Below are 20,783 nucleotides of genomic sequence, written 5' to 3' on the forward strand. Positions count from 1 at the left end.
TATCATTAACACAAGCTGCTGAAGATGAAGTTAACGGGGAGTTTAGATCCGTATTTGACAAATATCTCAATAGGATACATGATATTGAGTCAAAATCCATTATTAACGAAGATTTCTCTAAAGCAATATCCAAATACTTCAATGGGAAATTAAGCGTGTTCCCAGTTTTCAAGATAAGTATGAAGATTGACAGAAAACCAGTGAAAATTCCATGGACGCGTAGCAAACCGGAAAATATTACTGGGAAAAAAATATACACCATGTACAAATCTCCTCCCGACCCTAGTGAAGTCTCCACCGAACTTCCAACGGAAGCTGTAAAGAATGATGAATAAAAGTCATATAGCCTGTATAAGTATTCTTTTATTATTTATAATTTCAGAATGAATAGTACGTATCAATTTACTACCGTAATCATAGACATTCAATATTGTGGACTTTCTAACCGATTTACTGAATTTACGTGTATTTATGTTTTACCCTCACAGACATTACTGGTTATATACTGTATAATAGACATTTAACATCAATTCTAGGTTAACACACAATTTAAAAAAGTCTTACATACTTCAAAAATTGAAGGAAACAATAAATTCCACTTAATGCATTTCCAAAAGTGGTTCCAAAAATTTATTTGTAAAATCATTACATAAAAAATAATTATATTACATTTTCTATTGAAGAACTGCTTATAAAATAGATTCCTAGAGACTGTAAACCATGGAGATATTCCAAATAACAGACTTTACATTGGCGTTAATATATTTATGCCAATTAATTTCAAAATCCGTTCTAGATTAAAGTCCAGTCAAACAGTGATTCAACTTATGAATGAAAAAGAAATATAATCCCAATTTTAAGGGTTTTGAAATTATATGCTGTTTATATTGTCTAAGGCCGTAATATACTACACCAGTAACAAATTTTAAAGACGGCGAATTTAAAAATCCTACGCTTTAGAAGTTGACTTGAGGCCTGTAATGCTTTTGGAATTTGTTAGCCTTCAACGAAAGCTTCATCTGCCATTTAGCGTGAATACGCTTCATGAACTGGATATCGCGGGCGTTCCTGAAAAAATAATATTTTCGATTAATTTAAATGGAAATCAGACTAACAAAACCGAGTAGTGAGCAAATCTACCAGTTTCCGACTAGTCAAATCAGTTACTTTTTACTAAACATCAAAACACGAAATTACTATGTAATTTGTATGAAAAAGCAACCTGTGACGTCAAAGAAAAACGTGACAAATAGTCGCACTTATTATTACATTTTTTTTTATTTAAAATTCATAAAAAAGTTGAATAGAAAAAGAAAACGTTTTTGTCACCTTTAGATCTATCTTTATTTAGTAATCAGAATTTCAAGACCTATGAACTACCCAATTATGATAAAATTTGCAATAATGAGCTAAAGGCCTCACAAAATTCTGTATTGTTCGTGGGTAAATAGGATAACAGGTGGTGAGCAATATTACCAGTATTAATAATGATGCGAATATCTGTATTCCATATTCGCATCATTATTAATACACACTTACACTTTTCTACAGTAATATAATGTACTGTGTTTATTAAAAGTCCTTGTTTTCTACTAAACAGGGTGTTAAAAAAGCCACATTGAAGCAATTCATCTAGAAACAGAAAACAGTATTGCTATTTGACATTGCACACTTACATTTCTATGTGCTTGACATTGCAATATTGCTTTTTTAGATGAATTGCTTCAATGTAGCCTTTTTAACCCTGCAGTATACTGTAAACCATTATATGTTTTGTACTTACTTAGCTGATAATGCTTGGTCCTTTGGATGCCAACCCAGACCACGGTACATGCCTAGAAGTCTATTCAGTTTACGGTCTGGCTTCTTAAGCACAAATTGTTTGTCCGGATTCACATTTTGCTTGTAATATCTGGAATATAATGAAGCACTTTAATTATAAATACTTTTTTTATAGACTTCTTGTATCTAAAAGAACAAGAAAATTAAAAGGAAAGGGAAAATTTGCTTACATATTTGGTACGATTTACAATCTATATACAGTGACACATATTTCTTACAATACAAAATTGGGTGCACCTCTGTTTGTTTGACGAGTTGACTCTCTAAAGTTCATAACTAAAAAATAAACTCATAATTACTTCATTAATGAACGATGTCCAATGGCAGCTCCTGAGGGCAGTACCAGCTGGTAGTCATCGCCTTCCAACACAGTGGGGCCGTACACTTCTTCATCAGAATCTTCATCTTCAGCAGTCACTGCATACTCTGGATATGACGAACTGAAAAGAACATTATACAAAATTATTCCATTTATAATAATCTTGCAGCACTTCTCCACACTCATAACAAATGCGAAGCTGTAGTAAGTAAACTCGTTGTGTGAGTTGTAAGGACTGTGTGACTGACGAATGATCCTAAATTAAAATAAATAAATGATGTATACTTCTGATTTGTGGCCATATTCTTGCTGCGATAGCACAATACTAAAAGATAAAAACATAATTCATAATATTCCAATTAGAAAATAGATATACAAAATGCAATTTACAAGTTATAACCAACTTTTTTGATATGTACTGTACTTATTTACCTGTAGTCATAATAATCTGCGTATTCTGCCAGCGCTAAGCCCTCATGCAACATTTTACAGTGTCCCTTTGATATCATGTGCTTGCGGGCAGCATCCATAGAGTAGAAGGTTTTGCCAGATTCATTGCACCACAGACACATATAACCTCGAGAGATCTGAAGAAATAAATTAATTATTTTATTTACGACTTACCTATTTTCAATTTTTTCCAAGCATAATCTATTTAGAGCAAAACTATTAATTTGGGCTATAGGTTGATAACTTGTCACTATATGATTGATCATATTATATTCAACTTGGGACAAATGCAGTGGTTTTTGATTATTGATTACTTGGCACACCCAATATATATGTTTCGCAATATTGTTTAATTACAATGTTACCTTTTCTCCCAAATACTCCAATAGGCCTTTCACATCTATGCAGTATTGTGCATCAGGTATGAAAAAGGAGTGTGCTATGGACATGTGCTTCAGATTCCTGACCACATTCTTGCTATGATGGCCGCAAAACAGGCAGTCACTCGTCTTTATTAATGAGTCACTACCTTTGACTCTGCACATCTCCCATTCATCAGAATCCAGCTGAAAATTTACATTGTAACAAATTATATTATAGGTATGTATAGCACTTAACATGAGAAACTACTAATAATAACATAACAACAATAAATACTAATAATAACATAACATAATGATAAAAAAATAATTATACAATAGTTTGTTCCATAGGATGACTCACCTCCTCAATTTCAGAATCTGTTTCTATTTCCTCATCACAAGAGTCAGCATCAAGCATGTCAAAATCATATGTGGAACTGGGGTGTTCAGAACTTGGGTGTTCAGTAGTTGGTTCCTTCTCAACTGTTGCCCCAGAATCCTCATCTATTGCATTCCTTTCTGCAGCCTTATGTTTCTTACTATTCAAGTGATTGTCCAGTGCGTTCTGGGTACCGAAGTACTTTGTGCAAACTTTGCAGTACAGAGGCTCTCCACCTTCTTCGGGCTGGCGGTTTTGCATAACCCGTGCGTTATATTCGGCCTCTGTGACGGAATAGAGGTTGGCCACTTTTCTTTTCAGGTTGTACCTGTGCCAATCTTGTCTGTAATGATCACGATGTAATTCCTGTGTTCGGAATATCACCTCACAAGTACAGCAGGCAAACACTTGATTCGGCTTCATGGTCAGCTATTATTATATTTCTACTCTGAAATATAAATTTATTTGCTAGTGTAAAAATAAACACAACGCGGTGGAGTTTAAAATTATTATGAAATATATAAAAAACGTGTTGCAGTCACGATTTATCACATTATCATGAAACGTCAAACAAAATGATGGGGTGACCTGTGGGGGTGACCATTTAGTTAATTAATGTTTATTGATTATTTTTGTTTTTATTGTCGACAACACCATACACTCCACAGCGTAGATTGATCAATCGACCCGGTATTTTAGGTAAATTATCCATCTATAGTCGTAGGTCCCTTGGTCCAATATTATCTGTATCAAAGGATTATTTTTGACAAATTAATCCTTTATATTGTCTAAATTAATCACTCAATGGTTTCTACGGATGCTCATCAGTATTATTCGAGTACCGGATTTAACGGGATTTACAACCGATAAATCCCTACATGCATTAATCTTTGATTTATTTACTTCCATTTGACTTCCATAGTATCTCTTACAATCTCTTATTAGTCTGTATTCACTTCACGTCTCTATTTGGTCTGTGCTTCACCAAAGGTGCTTCACTGATCGCTCGTCATTCGTTCATTGTTTACGTCAAGTTTACGTAAAAAGTTTAGTTTAATAAATGATAATAGATTATATTTTAGCTTTGAATTATATTTGATTTTAGCTTGTAATTCTGTAATGTTAAGAACTTGCTTTCAATCCCTGCGGGCTTTTACATAATATTTTAGCGGGTTAGTGGTATTTGCTGTGTTGACAAAGAAGCTGTTTTTAATATCCGTGATTACACAGCCTAATTAAGTATGTTAGAAACAGATGAGGTGGATGATGACTACTTTACCCCAGTTTCCACGTAAGATCTATTACACTAATCAATGTTGTATCCAGTAGCAGAGCTCATCTAGATATTTGAAACTATCAACATTATCTGGACTTCTCACTCGTTTATCTCAATTGATTATTAATTTTATTTATTCCAAATTCGCTTTATTGAATTAGGCAATACCTACCTACCTATTCATGGCGTGTTCTGTTGCAGCACAACACTTGCAAGCATATTTGGAAGTGATAAAGAGAGCAAAGATGAGAGGGAGGGTAAAAAAACAACAAATGAATCCTTAAAATACACACCTCCAAAACAACATGTGCCACAAAATGTTACTGAAGAAAAAGTTGAAGAAGAATCCAAACTTACAGAGTGTATCTTTGCTTGTGCTCTGTCTGCACATGAATGGTATGAAATTTTAAGAATGTTGCTTATTACATTTCTAATTGAATTTAATTATATTAAGTTATAAATGTAAAATTGATTATTTGTTTTCTATTCTATCAATTTATTTTTGCAGGACTAACAACAATTACGTAAACAGAGGAAAAGTTGGTTTTGCTATAATAAAAATAACAAAAAATAACAGCCATACTATAATACTTTACAATTCTAATAAAACAACCTTGTCTAGTACAACAGTCACTTCAAATTTAAATATGACTGTGAAAGGAGATAATTACATTTGCTTTTACGATAGCCTTTCTAAATACTGGAGTATTTATGCAAAGGAAGTAGAAGTCAAGAAAATATCTGAGATATTAACTAAATTTGGTGTCAACATAAAATATGCTGTAAATACAGATCATAATCCACCAGATCCTAATAAAACAGTCGTTGATAAATGTGATACAGCAACATACAATTCTGGCAAAGAAAGTGATACAGACTCGTCTGTGAACAGAAGAACTAAAGCTTCTATATTGAACAGAATGGCTACTATGGGACACTCAGTCCTACCGCTTCATACTTTACCTGCAGATAAATCAAGTGATTCCTCAGACAATGAAAATACCAACCAGCCCCCCAAAATAACCAGGCCCAAACCTGTTAAAACCATTAATAAAAGAATGGTGTCAGATAAGAATGTAGCTGAAGTATTAGATCTAAGTAACAGCAGCAAAACAACTGTAGCCAAAATTGAACAACCATTACCAACCACTTCTATGGTATACACTTGTATAAATGGACAACTTGTTCCTGTCTCGAACACTAATCTTGGTGCTGCCTATGGAAACAACAGCAATAGTGAAATGAATTTATTTATGAGTGAACAAAGAATTAACAATAATGAGCTAAGAATAAATATCAACAGGACCGCAGATAAAGTAGATCAGATATTGGAAAAAATTAAAGGCTTAGAGCAACCAAGTAAGGATAAAAGTATTTCAAACTTCCAAACAGATATAATGCAAAAATTATTGAGTGAGTATGAGAACAAAATTAAAATATATGAACAACTCTTAACATCACAAAATAAAAACAAAATTGATGAACACTTGTTAAAAACTTCATCAAACACATCTGATGAAATTGCATCATACAAAAATGTAATATCAGAATTACAAAATATTGTTATTGAAAAGGACAAAGAGATTAAAATGCTTACTGACAGACTACAAGAGAATAATCTAGTCAAAGAAATTACCAACTTGAAACAGTCATTAGCAATAAAAAATGATCAAGTTGAAAAACTTATCCAACAATTAGAAAGAAGAGACACAAAATTAAAAACTGATGAAGATGACTTTGAAAATAAATTAAAATATACTATGAATGATGTTTACCGATCAATATCTGTAAACTTTGAAAGCAACGAAACTTACACAGGTGAAACCGTAAAAAATGTCACTGCTTCAGTCATAAAGGATGTTACAATTAAATTTTTAAATGAATACAGCTATGAAAAATAAATACCGAATTACTATTACGATATTTCAAATTATCTCCCTGGACACACGTCATCAGATCAGTTTAGTGCCAAGCCGGAATTTATACATATTAGTTAAAACCATTTAAATTGCATATTTTTAAAACACATAATAACAGGTTCTTACCGCGTTTAAATCAGGGAAATATTAGACTCCCGATATTCGACACTGTTGCAAGTGCTATGTAATGACTGTTTCCCTGATTTAAACGCGGTAAGAACCCGTTATTATAAAGTTTTAATTATGACATTACAACGCATGTTTTTTGTTACAAACTTGGATCTTGTACGTTTTCGGTGGTTTATATACTTTATATTATAAGACTTATGGCTCTGCCTACCCCTCCAGAGATTACAAGCGTCTTTTTATATAATTAACACATCCCATATTGATAGATGCCTAATCGATAACAACATAAGTGGGAGTGGGAGGGTCAAATACTTGGTAAGGGAGGAGGGGAGGGTATCGTTTTTACTTTATTTTTCTTCACTAGGTAGATAAGTAAGTATTATGGATACTCAATACGGTTACATACATAATCCATCTTCAATCCTGGTATTAACTAATACCCATTATGGATTTGTAAGTATTTTGATGCAATATTAGTGATTTATCTAAATGTGTTTTTTGTTAAGATTTTTAAGACATTACGGTTAAACGGGTATATATTTTTTTTCTTGATATCTTGGTATGCGCGCACGAGCAACATAATCGTAAAACGATTTATTTGTCTCTTTCGATAAATTAATCGCCTCCTTGCCGTGATGTGCGCACGCGAGAGACAGCAACACGACTTGAAGAGACGGCTGTTGTCATTGAACTCGTACATATAAGAACTGAAAAAACGTAAAAAAGAAATAATGCAGCGTGCGCACTTCCATATTAACCCATTAGACTTGATGTGAGAGACAAAATAGTCGCGGAGCGGGAGGTAAAAGTTGCTCGAGCGCGCACATACCCTAAGTAGGTAGATAGTCAAAAATAGAGATGCGGAGATGATAAAATGAATACAATACATGATTATTCTAATCAAAAATCGGTTTTTGAATTCCGGGATTGTCAATATAAAATCCCGGGATCAGAAAAGAGTTGGGATTGGAATCTCTCGTTACACCATACCACACTAACCACTAACCGTTATACCATAGAATAAGGAATATGGAATAATACTCCTGTAATGTACAAGATCTAATAAACCCACTGAGATGTAGTAAAATATATATGCCTAAATAAATAATATTATTAATAGTAAAAGAAAATATATATTTTTATTATATTGAGGTCGTACTACTCAAACCTGAAAAACTTTTGACATAAAAAAAAAAAACTAGCGAAGGTTTGTGTTTTTGTGTTAGGTACCTACTTAGAATATTGATTTTAATTTGCCATTTCTTAAGGTAATATAAATAAATCTAATCTAAATTATCTATTCAAGACATAAAGAAATGTAAACGTAATAATTAATCGAAAAAAACATGGTAGGTATATAGGAGAAGGCAAGTGAGAAGAAGTAGAAATGCTAATGTAAATGATTTCTTGCTTGTTTAGTTGAGGAAAGATTCTGATCTTTTAAATCAGAGATATATCTCGTGAAGAAGACTATTAATTAACTATGGAAGACTTGAAAACATCGCTTAATCAGTATAGCGAACAGGTGAGGTTTATCAAAGCAAGACATTAAGACATTGTTTTGCACTTGATAGTCCAATAATCAAACTGTTAAATTCTACAGCTTTCTATGGTGAGTGATGCCTTGGCAGGTACAGAAGATAGCAATGAACGCGAACCCCTATTGGCCCTTCAATCAGAATTGAAAGAACTAATAAAGTTAACTCAGGAGAGTGTAGAGGCTCTATCCTCCAAGGAATCGGCTCCAACGGAGAATACCAGCCAAAATAGAGCACAGGATGGTAACACAGAACTGGATGATGAATATGCTTTATTCATGGTATGATTGTTTACAACTTTATTAGATTGTGTTCCCCCTTTTTATGTGATGAAACTAAAGCTATCTATGTTATCTAATGCAAAAACCGAACTAAGAGTTCTTTGATCAGTGCACAATGGTTCAGTGAATTTCTGTTTTTTTTTTTGCTAGTAAGATACCACAGATATGAGTTGAATATGTATAAGCGTACAAACATCCTTACACATAATGGGCTGGTAAAACCTACTATTACGAAACATCATTATTTATCTTTATGTGGCCTATTCTTATTTTCTGGTATAAGTTAAAATAACATGTTTTTATAGAAAGAAATGGCTGACACGGGTGCTTATGAAGCTGGTAACTCTAGATGTGATACAGAAGGTTCAAAAGACAACAATGACCCTGATAATGATGATGAAAGCGATATTGAGGTAATTAAGACGTTGTTCCTTTACTACATACATACATAAGATCACACCTATTTCCCGTTGGGGTAGGCAGACACCATGGAATTCCACTTCCACTCCAATTCCACTTACTACAATCCTGACACACAACTTTCAATTCTTCCATCCATCAAAGACTTCATGCATGCTTTTTTCTTTATTTCTGGTTCAACATTAAAATAAACTGTTTAATCAATTAGCATACATATCCTGTGATTATGGTATAACAGTGATTGAGTGAGGTACTTATCCACTATACTATACCTTTACCAAAAGTGGTATTATTTTTTAAATTTTGTAGGATGAACTTGCAACCCTTTTGGGTATGAAGTGTGCAGTGTACCACACTCATAAGTGGGGTGGGCAGCCCAGTCTCCATAATGCAATGGTCAGTGCTGTCATACCCCGACAGGATGAGGACCAGTTCAATGATTTACAGGTTTGTGAAAGTATTTAAGTACCTACTTAAATATTGATTGGTATGATAACTTATTATGTATTCTGTTGAAGCTTATTGTATCTGTTAATTGACTCTGTTCAATAAATTATAATTATTATTTTATGTGAAACAGATCTTAAATTTAAGTACTATTTCTCAGGTCAGAGTTCTATTCACACATCCAACCCATGTAGAAATGTTGCCCTGCCCATTCTTCCTTGATGGTGAATGTAAATTTGATGATGAAAAATGTAGGTGAGTTTGTAAACTATTATATAAACATATTTTATCATTTAATACCCATACTGTGGTGTGTGGTTACTGGTTACTCATACCATGGTATAAGAAGACCAGGTACGCTCAATCATATGACAAGCCCCCATTGGTAGCCCATTAATGACATATGTGTCACCACTATCTTACCATTAAATTGGTATCTCCAACATTCCAAGGATGTGAATTTTATTATTGAAAATTAAGTGAATTACTGACTAATGTATTATTACTATTACTGGTCACATATATAAAAACATTAAAACTGTAAGTAACTCTTTTGCTAAATGTCCAACATTTCCTTGCAAAGTAAATATAAAAACATGTGTGTAATTTACGTTGTTGTTTTTTACGAAATGGCAACACAGGATCGGATGACTTCAGCTGGGCTAACCTTGAAATGTTAGCTGTCAGTTTTGAACATACCTAGTCTTCTTATACCATGCATGAATTATACATAACTAGGCTGACCATAGAATCAAATCAAATATACTTTATCGCACAGAACTACTTTTCAACAATCAGACATAACACATGAATTCAGTACAATTTGGGCGGCCTTATTGCTCTAGAGCAATTTTATCCAGGCAACCATTATAAATGGTTGCACCATCCCAAGAAATTAATACCTAAAAGTAAACTAAAGTTAATATAATAAATACATAAAAAAAGAAAAGATTTGCCTGTTGTGCTTTTCTGTATATGCTGTCCTTATCTCTGTATTTTGTGTCCATTGTGCTCAATAAAGTATATTATTATTATTATTAAAGATACTTCTTTGGAAAAATATATATCATTAGCTGAGCTGGCTCATTAAAATTGATCTTAAATATGGCTACTTAATCATTCTCTACTCCTCAATCTAACTATAGCAACATACATACTAAAATAAAAACTTAGTTAATTTGCTATTATTTCGATTTCTTTGCAGATATTCTCATGGTTCTATAGTTCCACTGTCCAGTTTAAAAGACGCCATTGAGCCTAATTTTGGTGCAGTGCGAATCGGGAGCAGAGTTCTGTTAAAACTAAAACCCCCTGATGACGAAGTAAGTGTTATTGCTACATTCCATTAAAAAAATACAGATTGCAAATTCATAAACAATAATATGAATTTCAGGATATAAGACTAACAAGAAAGTCAACAGAAAAGTACCATCTTTGGCATAGAGCTGTAGTTAAAAGTCTGGATATAGATGAGAGAGTGTGTACAGTGAAATTAGAACATGGCGTGAAGGTTGGAGAAAAAAGGAAGACTGGCTCAGGATCTGATGAGCTTTACGTTAAGTTTGAAGAAATATTCCCCTTGAACAGTGAGTAAGATCTAATTTTTATTATAATTATGCTTCTTTTGTTTAGTTTTTTTTGACTTAGCAAAATCACCTGTCAATATACTTATGGTTCATCATAATCCAGGACTTTGTCAAAAGTGGCTGCAAGTTGTCTTATTACTTGGATAAAGCCTCTATGGAATAAGTCCTATCAGGGAGCCTATATAAGAACATTAAATATCCACATGTACAAGTTGACACAAACAGTGGCATTTCCATGTGTTTCAGTCATGGAAGAAAAGAAATAAAAAATAACTGATACTAATAAAATATCACTAGACCTGTTTTGTAAACATGGTAATTGTTCAATCGTAGCGGAAGCAGACGAAGATTCGGAGTCAGATAGCAGTGGCAGTGACACTGAATACCCAGTGCACAAATCGGCACGCTCAGAGGCCGAGGAATTCCAACACGCCATGCTCGTGGAAAAGAGCCTGCAGTTCAACGGCCCTGCTATGGGCGAGTGGGAGAAACACACAAGAGTGAGTATGTATTGAGACTTATAGATTTATTTCTAGTTTATTTAAATGACAACGTGGTCCCCGTGGAATCCTCGTGAAATTCCGTTTCTGGAATCTTCCAGAGTATAGTCAGAGGTACAGAGAGTAACCTACCTCATATCCTTTTCTGTACTCAATGGTGCCAGTATACACCATCAAATATTATTTTAAGTTATAGCTGTTATTTTCTAATCTGCCGAAAAGGAAAGGGACGGGTAATCGACGGGCATAAAATTTATGGAATATGTCAATTTTAGGCAGAAAAATCTCTCCCAAAATGTTAATCCCAATAACCTGACAGAATTAAGTTGACAGCACATGTCAAACAGGTTACATATCAGCTAGATGCCTATTTAATTGGGTAGTTACCTGGGTCAAAGATAAATTCTGAAATTCTGATTACCAAATAAAGATAGATCTAAAGGTGACAAAAAACGTTATCTTTTTTTCTATTTAACTTATTTATGAATTTAAATAAAGAAAAATGTAATAATAAGTCCGACATTTTGTCATGTTTTTCGATAACGTCACAGGTTGCTTTTTCATACATATTCCATAGTAATTTCGTGTTTTGACGTTTAGTAAAAAGTAACTATAATACATCGGCAAGGCTTTCAAACGCAAGCTACTAGGAATGTATATTAGTTATGATGATCTCTCCGACCGATTTCGGCCATGGCGACCACTTCGACTCACGGAAGCGGTCAGGTACGCAGGATATATTAAGGTGCGCAGACGTTCGCGCAAAACGTAGGCGCACACACTCGTCTTACCCCTGCTTGCCATTTATTAAACAAGAGCCTGTAATCAACAGGGCATAGGCTCGAAGCTGATGCTGGCGATGGGCTACGTGCCGGGTACGGGGCTTGGCGCGGCAGGCGAGGGCCGCGTGCAGCCGGTTGAGGCGCGCGTGCTGCCCGTAGGCAAGAGCCTCGACCACTGCATGGCCATCACCGAGAGAGCTGCCGGGCAAGATCCGCTCAAGGTATCTAGTACACGGGTTATCAGTTAATAAAGAAAAGATGAAAGAGTAAACTTGATTTAACACTTTCATGCGATGTTCCGTTTCCAAATATTATATTCTAAGGAATGAAGAGTCTGTGTCCCTAAAAGTGTCATAATTGTTGTTATAGTTTTAATTTCGATTAAAAATACAAAGACAAACATTACATACACCCCTCTCCCAAACATGGTGTGGAAATTATATAGAATTGGTTCTAAATCTTCGCCATGCGACAAAATCTGGGAGCAGATTTTGTAGAATGTAGAATTTTGTAGAATGGTGACCTGAGGGTATAAATCCTGAGAAAATTAAATCTTTTCAATGAAGGCCGATGAATGACAATTTAAAAGTGGTTTTCGTCTTACAGGTAGAACAGAAACTACGTAAACTGCAAAAGAGAGAAGAGGAGCGAAATAAACGCGCTTACGAACGTGAAAAGGAAAAAGAGAGGAGAAATGTTTTTAACTTCCTCAACCGGACTTTAGGCGACAAAGCCGACGGCCCTGAACCGACGGTAGCCACTAAAATGGACATAAAACAATCTACAACTAAGAATTTGAACATCGAACAGTTCAAAATAACAGAAGATGCTAGAAGGGTAGAACGGGAAATAGTAAAACTGAATACTTCCCTAACAAGACACGCGCCAGGTTCAGCTGGACATAGAAATGTGAACTTGCAATTAATGGAGAGAAATAAAGAGTTGACAACCCTAAGAAATAAAGAAAAAGAAATCAGTAAAGAACAAAATCAGAGAAAAAATAAAGAAAAGATGACAGTATTTTAACTTTTGAGTTCTATTTTCTAGTTATTAAATATTTATTAAAGAAAATAATTAATTTTATTCAATTTCGAACACCAAGCGATCCCTTGTTATGCATATTAGACTTCAATGAAGCCATTATACCACTGCGTTGTTTATAAATAGTTATTTATTTTTAAAAAATCGTAAAAAAGTATGGGTAATAAAACGATTCGTATGTAATTACAAATTTCTCTATTTACATATGTGATGTTTTTAGTTTAAAATAAGCGTACATGGCATAAAATTACAATTAATATATGAAACATTTTCTCTATAAATTAGATATTTGTACTATCAAACATAATGTATTACAAAGTACTTATACATATTAATGGATAATGTGACTAGCAAATAATATTTGCTGAAGTGTATAAAATATTTTAGTGACAGTGGGTCAAATTTTAACTCTTAAATTATCTAATTTTATCTATACTTATACCTAGTTTAGGTATGGAAATAAGGCCACAACAATAGCCTGTTTTGCAAGCATTAGTTTTAGAATTGCATACAATTTTGAATCTAGCTTACTGTCTGTCCTTATCGTGTACCAATGTTGCAAGCTTGTCAAGCGCAACGATAATATATCAACAAGTATTCCTTTAAACAATATAATTAAAACACCGACAGACCAAATTAAGTGCGTTAACAATTAATAAAATTATTATGTTGTAATAAAATTACTAGATTATTCATAAAAATGACAACATTCTCCTATATATGCTACATGAGCATAATATTTGTACTTTTAGAACTGATTTGCAGTTACTATATTTAATAGTGATGTAAATCGTATCTAAAGTTTAAAAAAAGCACTATTCCAATACACTCTTAAAATCTAATTTGAGAAATTGTCTACGACCCACTGTAATATCCCAAAGTTACTTTGAAAATGTACTAATATCATCGTCAGCGTTAATATGTACTGACAAGTGCATTTGTCATGCGAGTTCACTAGTGTTTGCTAGCCGGCCAGTTCCTCCTTAATATTACGCTACAACTACGCTTATGCATTGAAAACTCTCCACAATAAAGCTCCCTAAACAAATTCATCACAGAGATTTGTTGAATCCTCATCATAACTCTGCCATCATCATCACCTTCCACTCTTGCTCTTACATAAATCAAGTCGTATTTACATTAGTGCCTATCGCGCGATTACAATATATATAATACAATAGAGAGTGACGAAATAAAAGAGAGACATTCTTTGTACTAAACTAAACGTCTTGTTAAATAATAAGTACAGGCTTATGAGACTCTGCCACGCCGAGGTCGTGTCGTTGTAGATAAAGGGATGTATTTTACCGTTTGTGATGTCTTTATGTTTGTGATTAATTAAAGGTCGCTAAATAACGTGATCTAATAAATGAGATTCATGTGTATTGTGTATACCTGCGAGCGACTGGAGGACGAGATAGTTTCTAGTGAACCAGGGTTTAGAATTAGAGGGCATGGTAATGTAAGACCTATTTTATACCGATCGTACGGAATGAAAGCGTTGCGGTGTGACAGAACGTTCATTTCTATACACACTAACAACAAACTAAGTGAATACATAACATTTCAAAACTAGCTGTTTATTTCAAAAGAGAATGAACCTCTGGTAAGAAAATACAGATCGGCTTTGTTTTTAACATAAACATTCTGCCACACCTCATCATTTCCTTACTTTCTCCGATCTAACGTAACTTTCAATATAGGCGTGTGATGTATTTTCATTTTCCGGCGCACTGCGCCCGTATATCCGCTATAGGGTCCTGAGGCGCGCAACGACACAGGCGACAGTATCGTCGACGTTGTCGAACACAGGCACGCCGCCGCGACGTGCGAGGTCCGTGAGGTAGTGACGCCCGCGGTTGTAATCCTTCACCGCTGCTTCACTGTACTGTAGACAAACATTCACAAAATGAGTATTTATCTTGGGAGCGCGCACACTAGTTGAGATTTGGTACAGTAAATTCGTATGAAACTGCGTCCGTACATTTGAATAGAGAATCAACTTACATTATGCGTGCCCTGTGCCGGCGAGCGCATGGTCTGCACGAGTAGCACGGTATTATTAGGCCGCAGACCCATGTAGTGCGCAGCTAGCACCATCGCCGCAAAACAAGGTGCGTCTGCGCTCATTGAAAACACCAGCACGCGAGACCCCAGCAGCAAATCCTCGTCATATGTACCTGCAACAGCATTAACGTTAGAACTTGTCGAGTTTAAACATTTTCGAGTCAAAATGTGAGGAAGTACATAGAAATTAAATCTTAACTCGATATAGATTGTTTTCTTGATTACTTTCTTAATTTCCCTGCCAATCTATCCCAAAGTAACTCTGTTATCCGGTCAATAAGCCGTTGGTCCCAGTTACTACTTAAAAAAGTAAGTGCGTAGTCTGGTGAGCCATGTTAGGGGCCTTTGGCTCAGTAATAACCATGAGCGGTGGCTGATGTTGGTCATTGACCTGACCCACACGAAAGAAAAAACAAATGAAAGAGACTGACCTTTAAACGGCTGCGGGGTTTTGTCTTCAGTGACGGTATAGAAGTCCGAGGCGCTCAGCCGGTCCGTGGGTTCGGCGGCGGCGGACCTGTCCCGCAGTTCCACTTGGTCGGCGCAGGCGGGGGCGGGGCGCGGCTTCTTGTCGTGTGGCGGGGACTCCGGGTGCGGCGGGGCGGCACGCCGGCCTCCGCATGAGAACATACGCGTGTAGTCATTGGCGCGCGGGATGACGTAGGTGAAGCCCTCGCGGCGCAGGATCTCTTCTGGTCGCGTGTGACTTGTCTGTTGAGATCGAGTGGGGTGTTAGAATAGCTGGCAACCTGGTCGAATTAAATACGTTTCCAAAATGTCAAAATAGAAAATGGTGGACCTTATTAGTGGTGTTTAATGCGCTCATACTTTTATATATGCAGTCTTTCATTATTTATAATAACTCCGACGTCAATGTCGGTGAAATCTACAGATATTATAGATTGGTCATCGACCTTCGCAAAAAAGTGTCCACCCGAACATGCTAAGGTGAAATAATAGTAAACTAATTACAAAGTACACTTACAGGGAACGACCCGCCAAGGTAGACATCATGCGTGGGCGCACCCAGCATGGCTGGCAGGCGCTCGAGGCGGCGCTCGGTGCCCGGCGTGAACACGGACTCCGCGCTAGATCCCGAGCCTGCGCCCACGCCGGCCGTGCCGGTGCCGCTCGGGTCCTCCGCTGTGCGGGTGCCGTTCTGAAAGTATACAATACATTATGAATCTTCTTTATTTTAATCTTGTTATCCCTTAAATGTAGTACAGGGCGCGTCGACTACTTGCAAGATGCAAGATGTTATAACTGAGAACAAATGACAAGACACTGCAACAGCAACCCATCTTTTAAATCAATGTAGGTATACATTACAAGTTATTTAATAACTAGAGGACCATAAGAGTAACTAGAATGAGACTAGAGGACTATATTTAATAGGCATTTTTATCAGTCATTAATCTTGTAATATGCTTTTTTACATAAAGTATGCTAAACATGAGCAGTTTCCACTCTTCTCGATCTAGAGTCTTTAGTCCCGTCAACACACATAACATAAACAGCCTATGTATACGTCCCACTGCTGGGCACAGGCCTCCCCTCAATCAACCGGAGAGGGTATGGAGCATACTCCACCACGCTGCTCCAATGCGTCAGTCCCTTCAAATAAGGTTAAAATTAAGGGTTATTCAAATCATTATCATCGATAATCATTATCGTTGTACGACCCGGTTAGCCAGACAGCAGTTATAAAAAAAAAGTTTTACGACCTTATTTTGTTTATAAACATAACAAATAAAAACCAACCTTAGGAATGATTAGTCCAAGTTTCCGGCCGTAGGCACGCAAACGCGCGTTGTAGGCGTGCAGGCCGTTAGAATCGCGGGTGGCGGGCCGCTCGTCCGCCTCCGCGCCCGCTACCGCCACCGCCCCCACACCCGCGCCAGCGTCCGCTTCTTGCACTGGACGCGACTGACATTCTGAGAACAATAACACGGTAAGTCAGAAAAAATATCTACATACATACAAGCAGCTAAGCAGATAAGCTCACGACTATATCCCAATTGGGCTGGTCAGAGGTGCATCCATCGCAAGATGAACTAAGTACCCACACAGTGATATGCCGTTCTAAGGAATGTTCCTAAAGTCGGAATGTTTAAAAAAAAACTCTTCAATAGAACACTGGATTCCTTTTTTTTCAAATTGTTCTCTCTGGCACTCTGATTCTATGCGCCTAAAGGCTAAAGCTCTTTTTACATAACTTTTGCGCCTTTTTATTGTCGAGAATGTTCCTACTTTGCGAACGGCACATCAGTGTACCCACACCTCACCGAGCAAAAAATGATAATTTTCATCAGAGAACGCTTATTAGAAATCAAGATTCTCTTTCTAGATCTATCTTAAAATTCTATATTGTGCCACAACATCGGAACGGTGCAAGAAAAACCTCAACATGTTTTTCCTTATATTAAATAATAAGTCATTCGAAATGTGTATGAAAAGGTAGTATTTGGTGATACTCAATGAAATATAACAGCTGTTTGTAACATAAATAAATTTCACTTCTACGACATTCTCGACTTATCTTAGACAGTATAATCGATCGGGTAGGCAGTAAGTAGCGGGGATGGCTGAGACTAAAAACGAAAGCAACGTTTCATTTCAGCGTTTGTTTAAAGGATGTACTTTAGAATTTTTCCTCAAGTTGCCTATTTAAGTTGACGTAAACAAACTAGACTTTACAAATATTCTATTGCAATATCATAAAAATGCATGTCAAAAGACTGCTAGTTTCTTATTAACTAGTTTATTACATACATAGTACATACAAAGAAACGACAATTATTAAAAACACGTGTAATAAGCATTACCCACCTTTTACAACTAAGGAAAATACGCATTGTAAACGCTCAGACATTAGTAAGGCGTAAAACGATGAGTAAAATAAAACAAATAAACAACTCAAAAAAACCCAATGCAGAACCAAAACAAAACCAGTTTCAAAGTAAATTGTTCATGAAAGTGAGAAATGATAATCTAGATAAGATAAGCGGTGTTTAATATTACGATATTACGTTGAAAGACTGTCTCCACGTTCGCAAATTAACTGATAATGAGAAACGACGATTAGGAATCAAACTAGAATGAAACGGAACGAATCAAAACTTGTAGGGTCACCACGAGAATTTTAAATGTAAATAAAAGTAATCAAGTTTTAATATTATAATAAAATCGTGATAAAATTGATCTTGAAAGAGTTCTATCTGCATAAACAGTGCAAAGTATCCTGCATTAATAAATAAAGATTTAGTAGAAACGCGACTATAACCAGTGACATTTGTCATTCGAATTTCGAATCAATATGTCGGATGAAACGTGTTCCACGCGAACTGATTCGTGACTTAGTTTCAACGTGTGTTTGAATATTATGGAATTAATTTGCAACTGCTTTACCGGTGTTCGAAGAACCAAATATATGCCAACACCTAAAATCATTGTTTTATCTATTGACAGCAGTAGTTATAGCAAAGTGCACATGTATTGAGAATATCTTGGTTGATAAATTGCCAAAGATTTCTACTTTCTCCTTTATTTTGCCAGCTTAAAGTCAAAGTGAGAAATTAAAGCATTTCTTTTAGTTGATTTCTCGAATTGGCATTCCATTATCCACAATTTTCAAAGGTTTCAATTATTTTTAGCTCCAAAACTTAATAGCTTAAAATTCCGAAACACATTTAAACATTGGTGTTTACATAAAACTTGCATGGTGACACTACAGTGATTAGATGATTTAAACGACAGTGTAAATATCAATTGTAAATATCGTCCGTGGACGCACCGGGGGAGGGAGTGAAGCGGTCGCAGAAGGAGCGCAACGCGCGCCGCACGCGCTGCGCCACGCCCGCCGCCCGCGGCTCTGTACACACACCCTTATCCGCCACATGGCCACTTACTACGGACCCACAAATTGTTACCACATTAGCGAAATTGATTTAACCCTTAATAAGTTCAAAAAATCATGTTTCATTTAGCCAGTCTAGACACTTGCCTTAATTATGTTTATCTGAATCATATAATCTTTAAATAATAGTGATTCGTAACGAGGAAGGCTCCAGAAGCACCCAGAGATGGAAATAGGAGTGATATCTGAGCAAGCGCCTCCCATGGTTAGTCACATTTTACACATACATAATCTAGGGACCAACCTGAATCGGCGGCTAGCTCTGCGACGGCCGCGCAGAAGGTTTCGAAGTCGACGGTGTCGGCGGTGGGGGGGAGGCACCTGTCGGCGACGTCGCGGCGCACTTTGGCGACGTCGCGGAGCGCGTCGAGGGCGCGCGGGCGCGGCAGGCGCGACGCGCGGCCGCCCGCGGCGTCGTAGGCGCGCTTGAGCCGCAGGATGGTGTGGCCCAGCGAGTGGCGCGGCTGCGTGCGGGCGCCGCGCAGCACGGCGCGCGCGCACCGCAGCGCCGCTGGAATGTCGGTGAACGCGGGCAGCCCCCGCCTCTCCACGGCCTCCTGTAGCGTCGCGCGTGCTCGCGACAGCTCCACGTATTCCCTGCGAATATTTTGCCAACTCAGTTTTTGTGTATGTGGTGTAATGACCAGTTTTTGTGTTCATGGATTAAGCGAATGGCCAATGTGTCATTCTCATTACCTACGTCACGCGAGTGTGGGACGCCCCCGATGACTGAAAAGGGTTGTACGTTGTACTAGTAAAATTGGGTTGCGCGTGACACACACAGGCATAGGCGTATGTCCATAGTGAAGTGGATGATTGATTGCAGACAATGATGATAAATTTTGAATTATTCATAAACAGTCGATGAGTTCATTTTCTAAGTAAATACCGTTACACCGATTATAACGGCGTTCATGACAAATCATGCACTGACGTCACGAGATGTTGCATGTTTATCGATTAATATCAAGACCAATCGAAATATGCAAAAACCTAGATAGATTTTTACGGCCTAATTCAGTATATCTTAGAACCTCGTACCAATCGCATTAGGAATTACCGGCGTGAGTTTACGTATGTATTTAAGTAATTTATTTATATAGTGGTTATTTATATAAATGACCACAATCTCACGTGATGGTAAGTGAATATATGTCTAAGATGTAACTCGCTTCCCTAGTAAATGCCTATTCAATTCAATCTAGTATTGAAGAACAGTAAATAGGCAGGCAGAAAACAGTGGGCCCGGGTGTGTGTACACCAGGACACTGTCATCGGCACACATACATACAACTGCTCAGACCTCTCTCCCCTAACATAAGTATTCGTGACGTCACGTTGTGATTACCGTAGGTTGCGGAGAATACAGTCAAACAATGAACATTTAAAAAAACACCGCCGACTCTTTAGTCTCAACTATAATTACGTTTTTTAAATAGTTTTAACACAGATTGTAAGTAATTATATCCCATTTCCAGGGGGTCCCTTACCTAAGATGAACCTGAAGATGACACAAGAATAGTTTTTAC

General features: G+C 36.6%; 4 protein-coding genes across 13 annotated transcripts in view; 2 read left to right on the forward strand and 2 right to left on the reverse strand.

Moving 5' to 3' along the window:
• Positions 1-345: 345 nt before the first annotated feature.
• Positions 346-3,927, reverse strand: LOC126382019 (zinc finger protein 622). Its single transcript, XM_050031703.1, has 6 exons — positions 3,335-3,927; positions 2,977-3,177; positions 2,594-2,748; positions 2,142-2,282; positions 1,784-1,912; positions 346-1,068 (listed from the first exon to the last, which is right to left on the reverse strand). The coding sequence occupies exons 1-6, from the start codon at positions 3,773-3,775 to the stop codon at positions 957-959; spliced, it is 1,179 nt and encodes a 392-aa protein (XP_049887660.1). The 5' UTR covers positions 3,776-3,927; the 3' UTR covers positions 346-956.
• Positions 3,928-4,404: 477 nt separating this feature from the next.
• LOC126382018 (uncharacterized) lies at positions 4,405-6,543 on the forward strand. The gene is made up of 3 exons (XM_050031701.1): positions 4,405-4,643; positions 4,830-5,024; positions 5,137-6,543. The coding sequence occupies exons 1-3, from the start codon at positions 4,594-4,596 to the stop codon at positions 6,527-6,529; spliced, it is 1,638 nt and encodes a 545-aa protein (XP_049887658.1). The 5' UTR covers positions 4,405-4,593; the 3' UTR covers positions 6,530-6,543.
• Positions 6,544-7,872: 1,329 nt separating this feature from the next.
• On the forward strand, positions 7,873-13,297 carry LOC126381973 (zinc finger CCCH-type with G patch domain-containing protein). 3 transcript variants are annotated; one of them, XM_050031619.1, is made up of 11 exons: positions 7,927-7,944; positions 8,096-8,201; positions 8,280-8,495; positions 8,801-8,908; positions 9,225-9,362; positions 9,523-9,617; positions 10,567-10,684; positions 10,756-10,948; positions 11,282-11,448; positions 12,281-12,451; positions 12,837-13,297. In XM_050031619.1, the coding sequence occupies exons 2-11, from the start codon at positions 8,160-8,162 to the stop codon at positions 13,254-13,256; spliced, it is 1,668 nt and encodes a 555-aa protein (XP_049887576.1). In that variant the 5' UTR covers positions 7,927-7,944; positions 8,096-8,159; the 3' UTR covers positions 13,257-13,297. The 3 variants fall into 3 exon arrangements, with proteins under 3 accessions (XP_049887575.1, XP_049887578.1, XP_049887576.1); XM_050031618.1 differs by having other exon boundaries at positions 7,873-8,201; XM_050031621.1 differs by having other exon boundaries at positions 7,884-8,201; positions 8,308-8,495; positions 12,837-13,294.
• Positions 13,298-13,449: 152 nt separating this feature from the next.
• The window catches only part of LOC126381971 (uncharacterized), a 45,101-nt gene continuing 37,767 nt past the window's right edge, over positions 13,450-20,783 (reverse strand). For 7 of the 8 annotated variants that reach the window (XM_050031612.1, XM_050031616.1, XM_050031610.1 and 4 more), the window contains 7 exons: positions 19,499-19,851; positions 19,132-19,245; positions 17,100-17,272; positions 16,324-16,497; positions 15,770-16,049; positions 15,279-15,451; positions 13,450-15,159 (listed from right to left, as the gene is read on the reverse strand). In XM_050031612.1, coding sequence (XP_049887569.1) covers positions 15,022-15,159; positions 15,279-15,451; positions 15,770-16,049; positions 16,324-16,497; positions 17,100-17,272; positions 19,132-19,245; positions 19,499-19,851 — 1,405 coding nt within the window. In that variant the 3' untranslated portion in view covers positions 13,450-15,021. The remainder of the gene's footprint in view (positions 15,160-15,278; positions 15,452-15,769; positions 16,050-16,323; positions 16,498-17,099; positions 17,273-19,131; positions 19,246-19,498; positions 19,852-20,783) is intronic. The other variant, XM_050031614.1, reaches the window with a different exon arrangement.

Source organism: Pectinophora gossypiella, chromosome 3 (assembly GCF_024362695.1).
Source record: "Pectinophora gossypiella chromosome 3, ilPecGoss1.1, whole genome shotgun sequence".
NCBI classification, from domain to species: Eukaryota; Metazoa; Arthropoda; class Insecta; order Lepidoptera; family Gelechiidae; genus Pectinophora; species Pectinophora gossypiella.

What these genes read in the sequence shown, in the direction of transcription:
- LOC126382019 (XM_050031703.1), bottom strand. Translation starts at nt 3,775, where the DNA reads ATGAAGCCGAATCAAGTGTTTGCCTGCTGTACTTGTGAGGTGATATTC. An exon ending in TGGAGTATTTGGGAGAAAAG is followed by an intron (nt 2,749 to 2,976) that starts GTAACATTGTAA and finishes TTATTTCTTCAG; the next exon opens with ATCTCTCGAGGTTATATGTG. An exon ending in GCAGATTATTATGACTACAG is followed by an intron (nt 2,283 to 2,593) that starts GTAAATAAGTAC and finishes TGTTCTTTTCAG; the next exon opens with TTCGTCATATCCAGAGTATG.
- LOC126382018 (XM_050031701.1), top strand. Translation starts at nt 4,594, where the DNA reads ATGTTAGAAACAGATGAGGTGGATGATGACTACTTTACCCCAGTTTCC. An exon ending in TACTTTACCCCAGTTTCCAC is followed by an intron (nt 4,644 to 4,829) that starts GTAAGATCTATT and finishes GTTCTGTTGCAG; the next exon opens with CACAACACTTGCAAGCATAT. An exon ending in GCTCTGTCTGCACATGAATG is followed by an intron (nt 5,025 to 5,136) that starts GTATGAAATTTT and finishes TTATTTTTGCAG; the next exon opens with GACTAACAACAATTACGTAA.
- LOC126381973 (XM_050031618.1), top strand. Translation starts at nt 8,160, where the DNA reads ATGGAAGACTTGAAAACATCGCTTAATCAGTATAGCGAACAG. An exon ending in ATGATGAAAGCGATATTGAG is followed by an intron (nt 8,909 to 9,224) that starts GTAATTAAGACG and finishes TAAATTTTGTAG; the next exon opens with GATGAACTTGCAACCCTTTT. An exon ending in TAAAACCCCCTGATGACGAA is followed by an intron (nt 10,685 to 10,755) that starts GTAAGTGTTATT and finishes TATGAATTTCAG; the next exon opens with GATATAAGACTAACAAGAAA.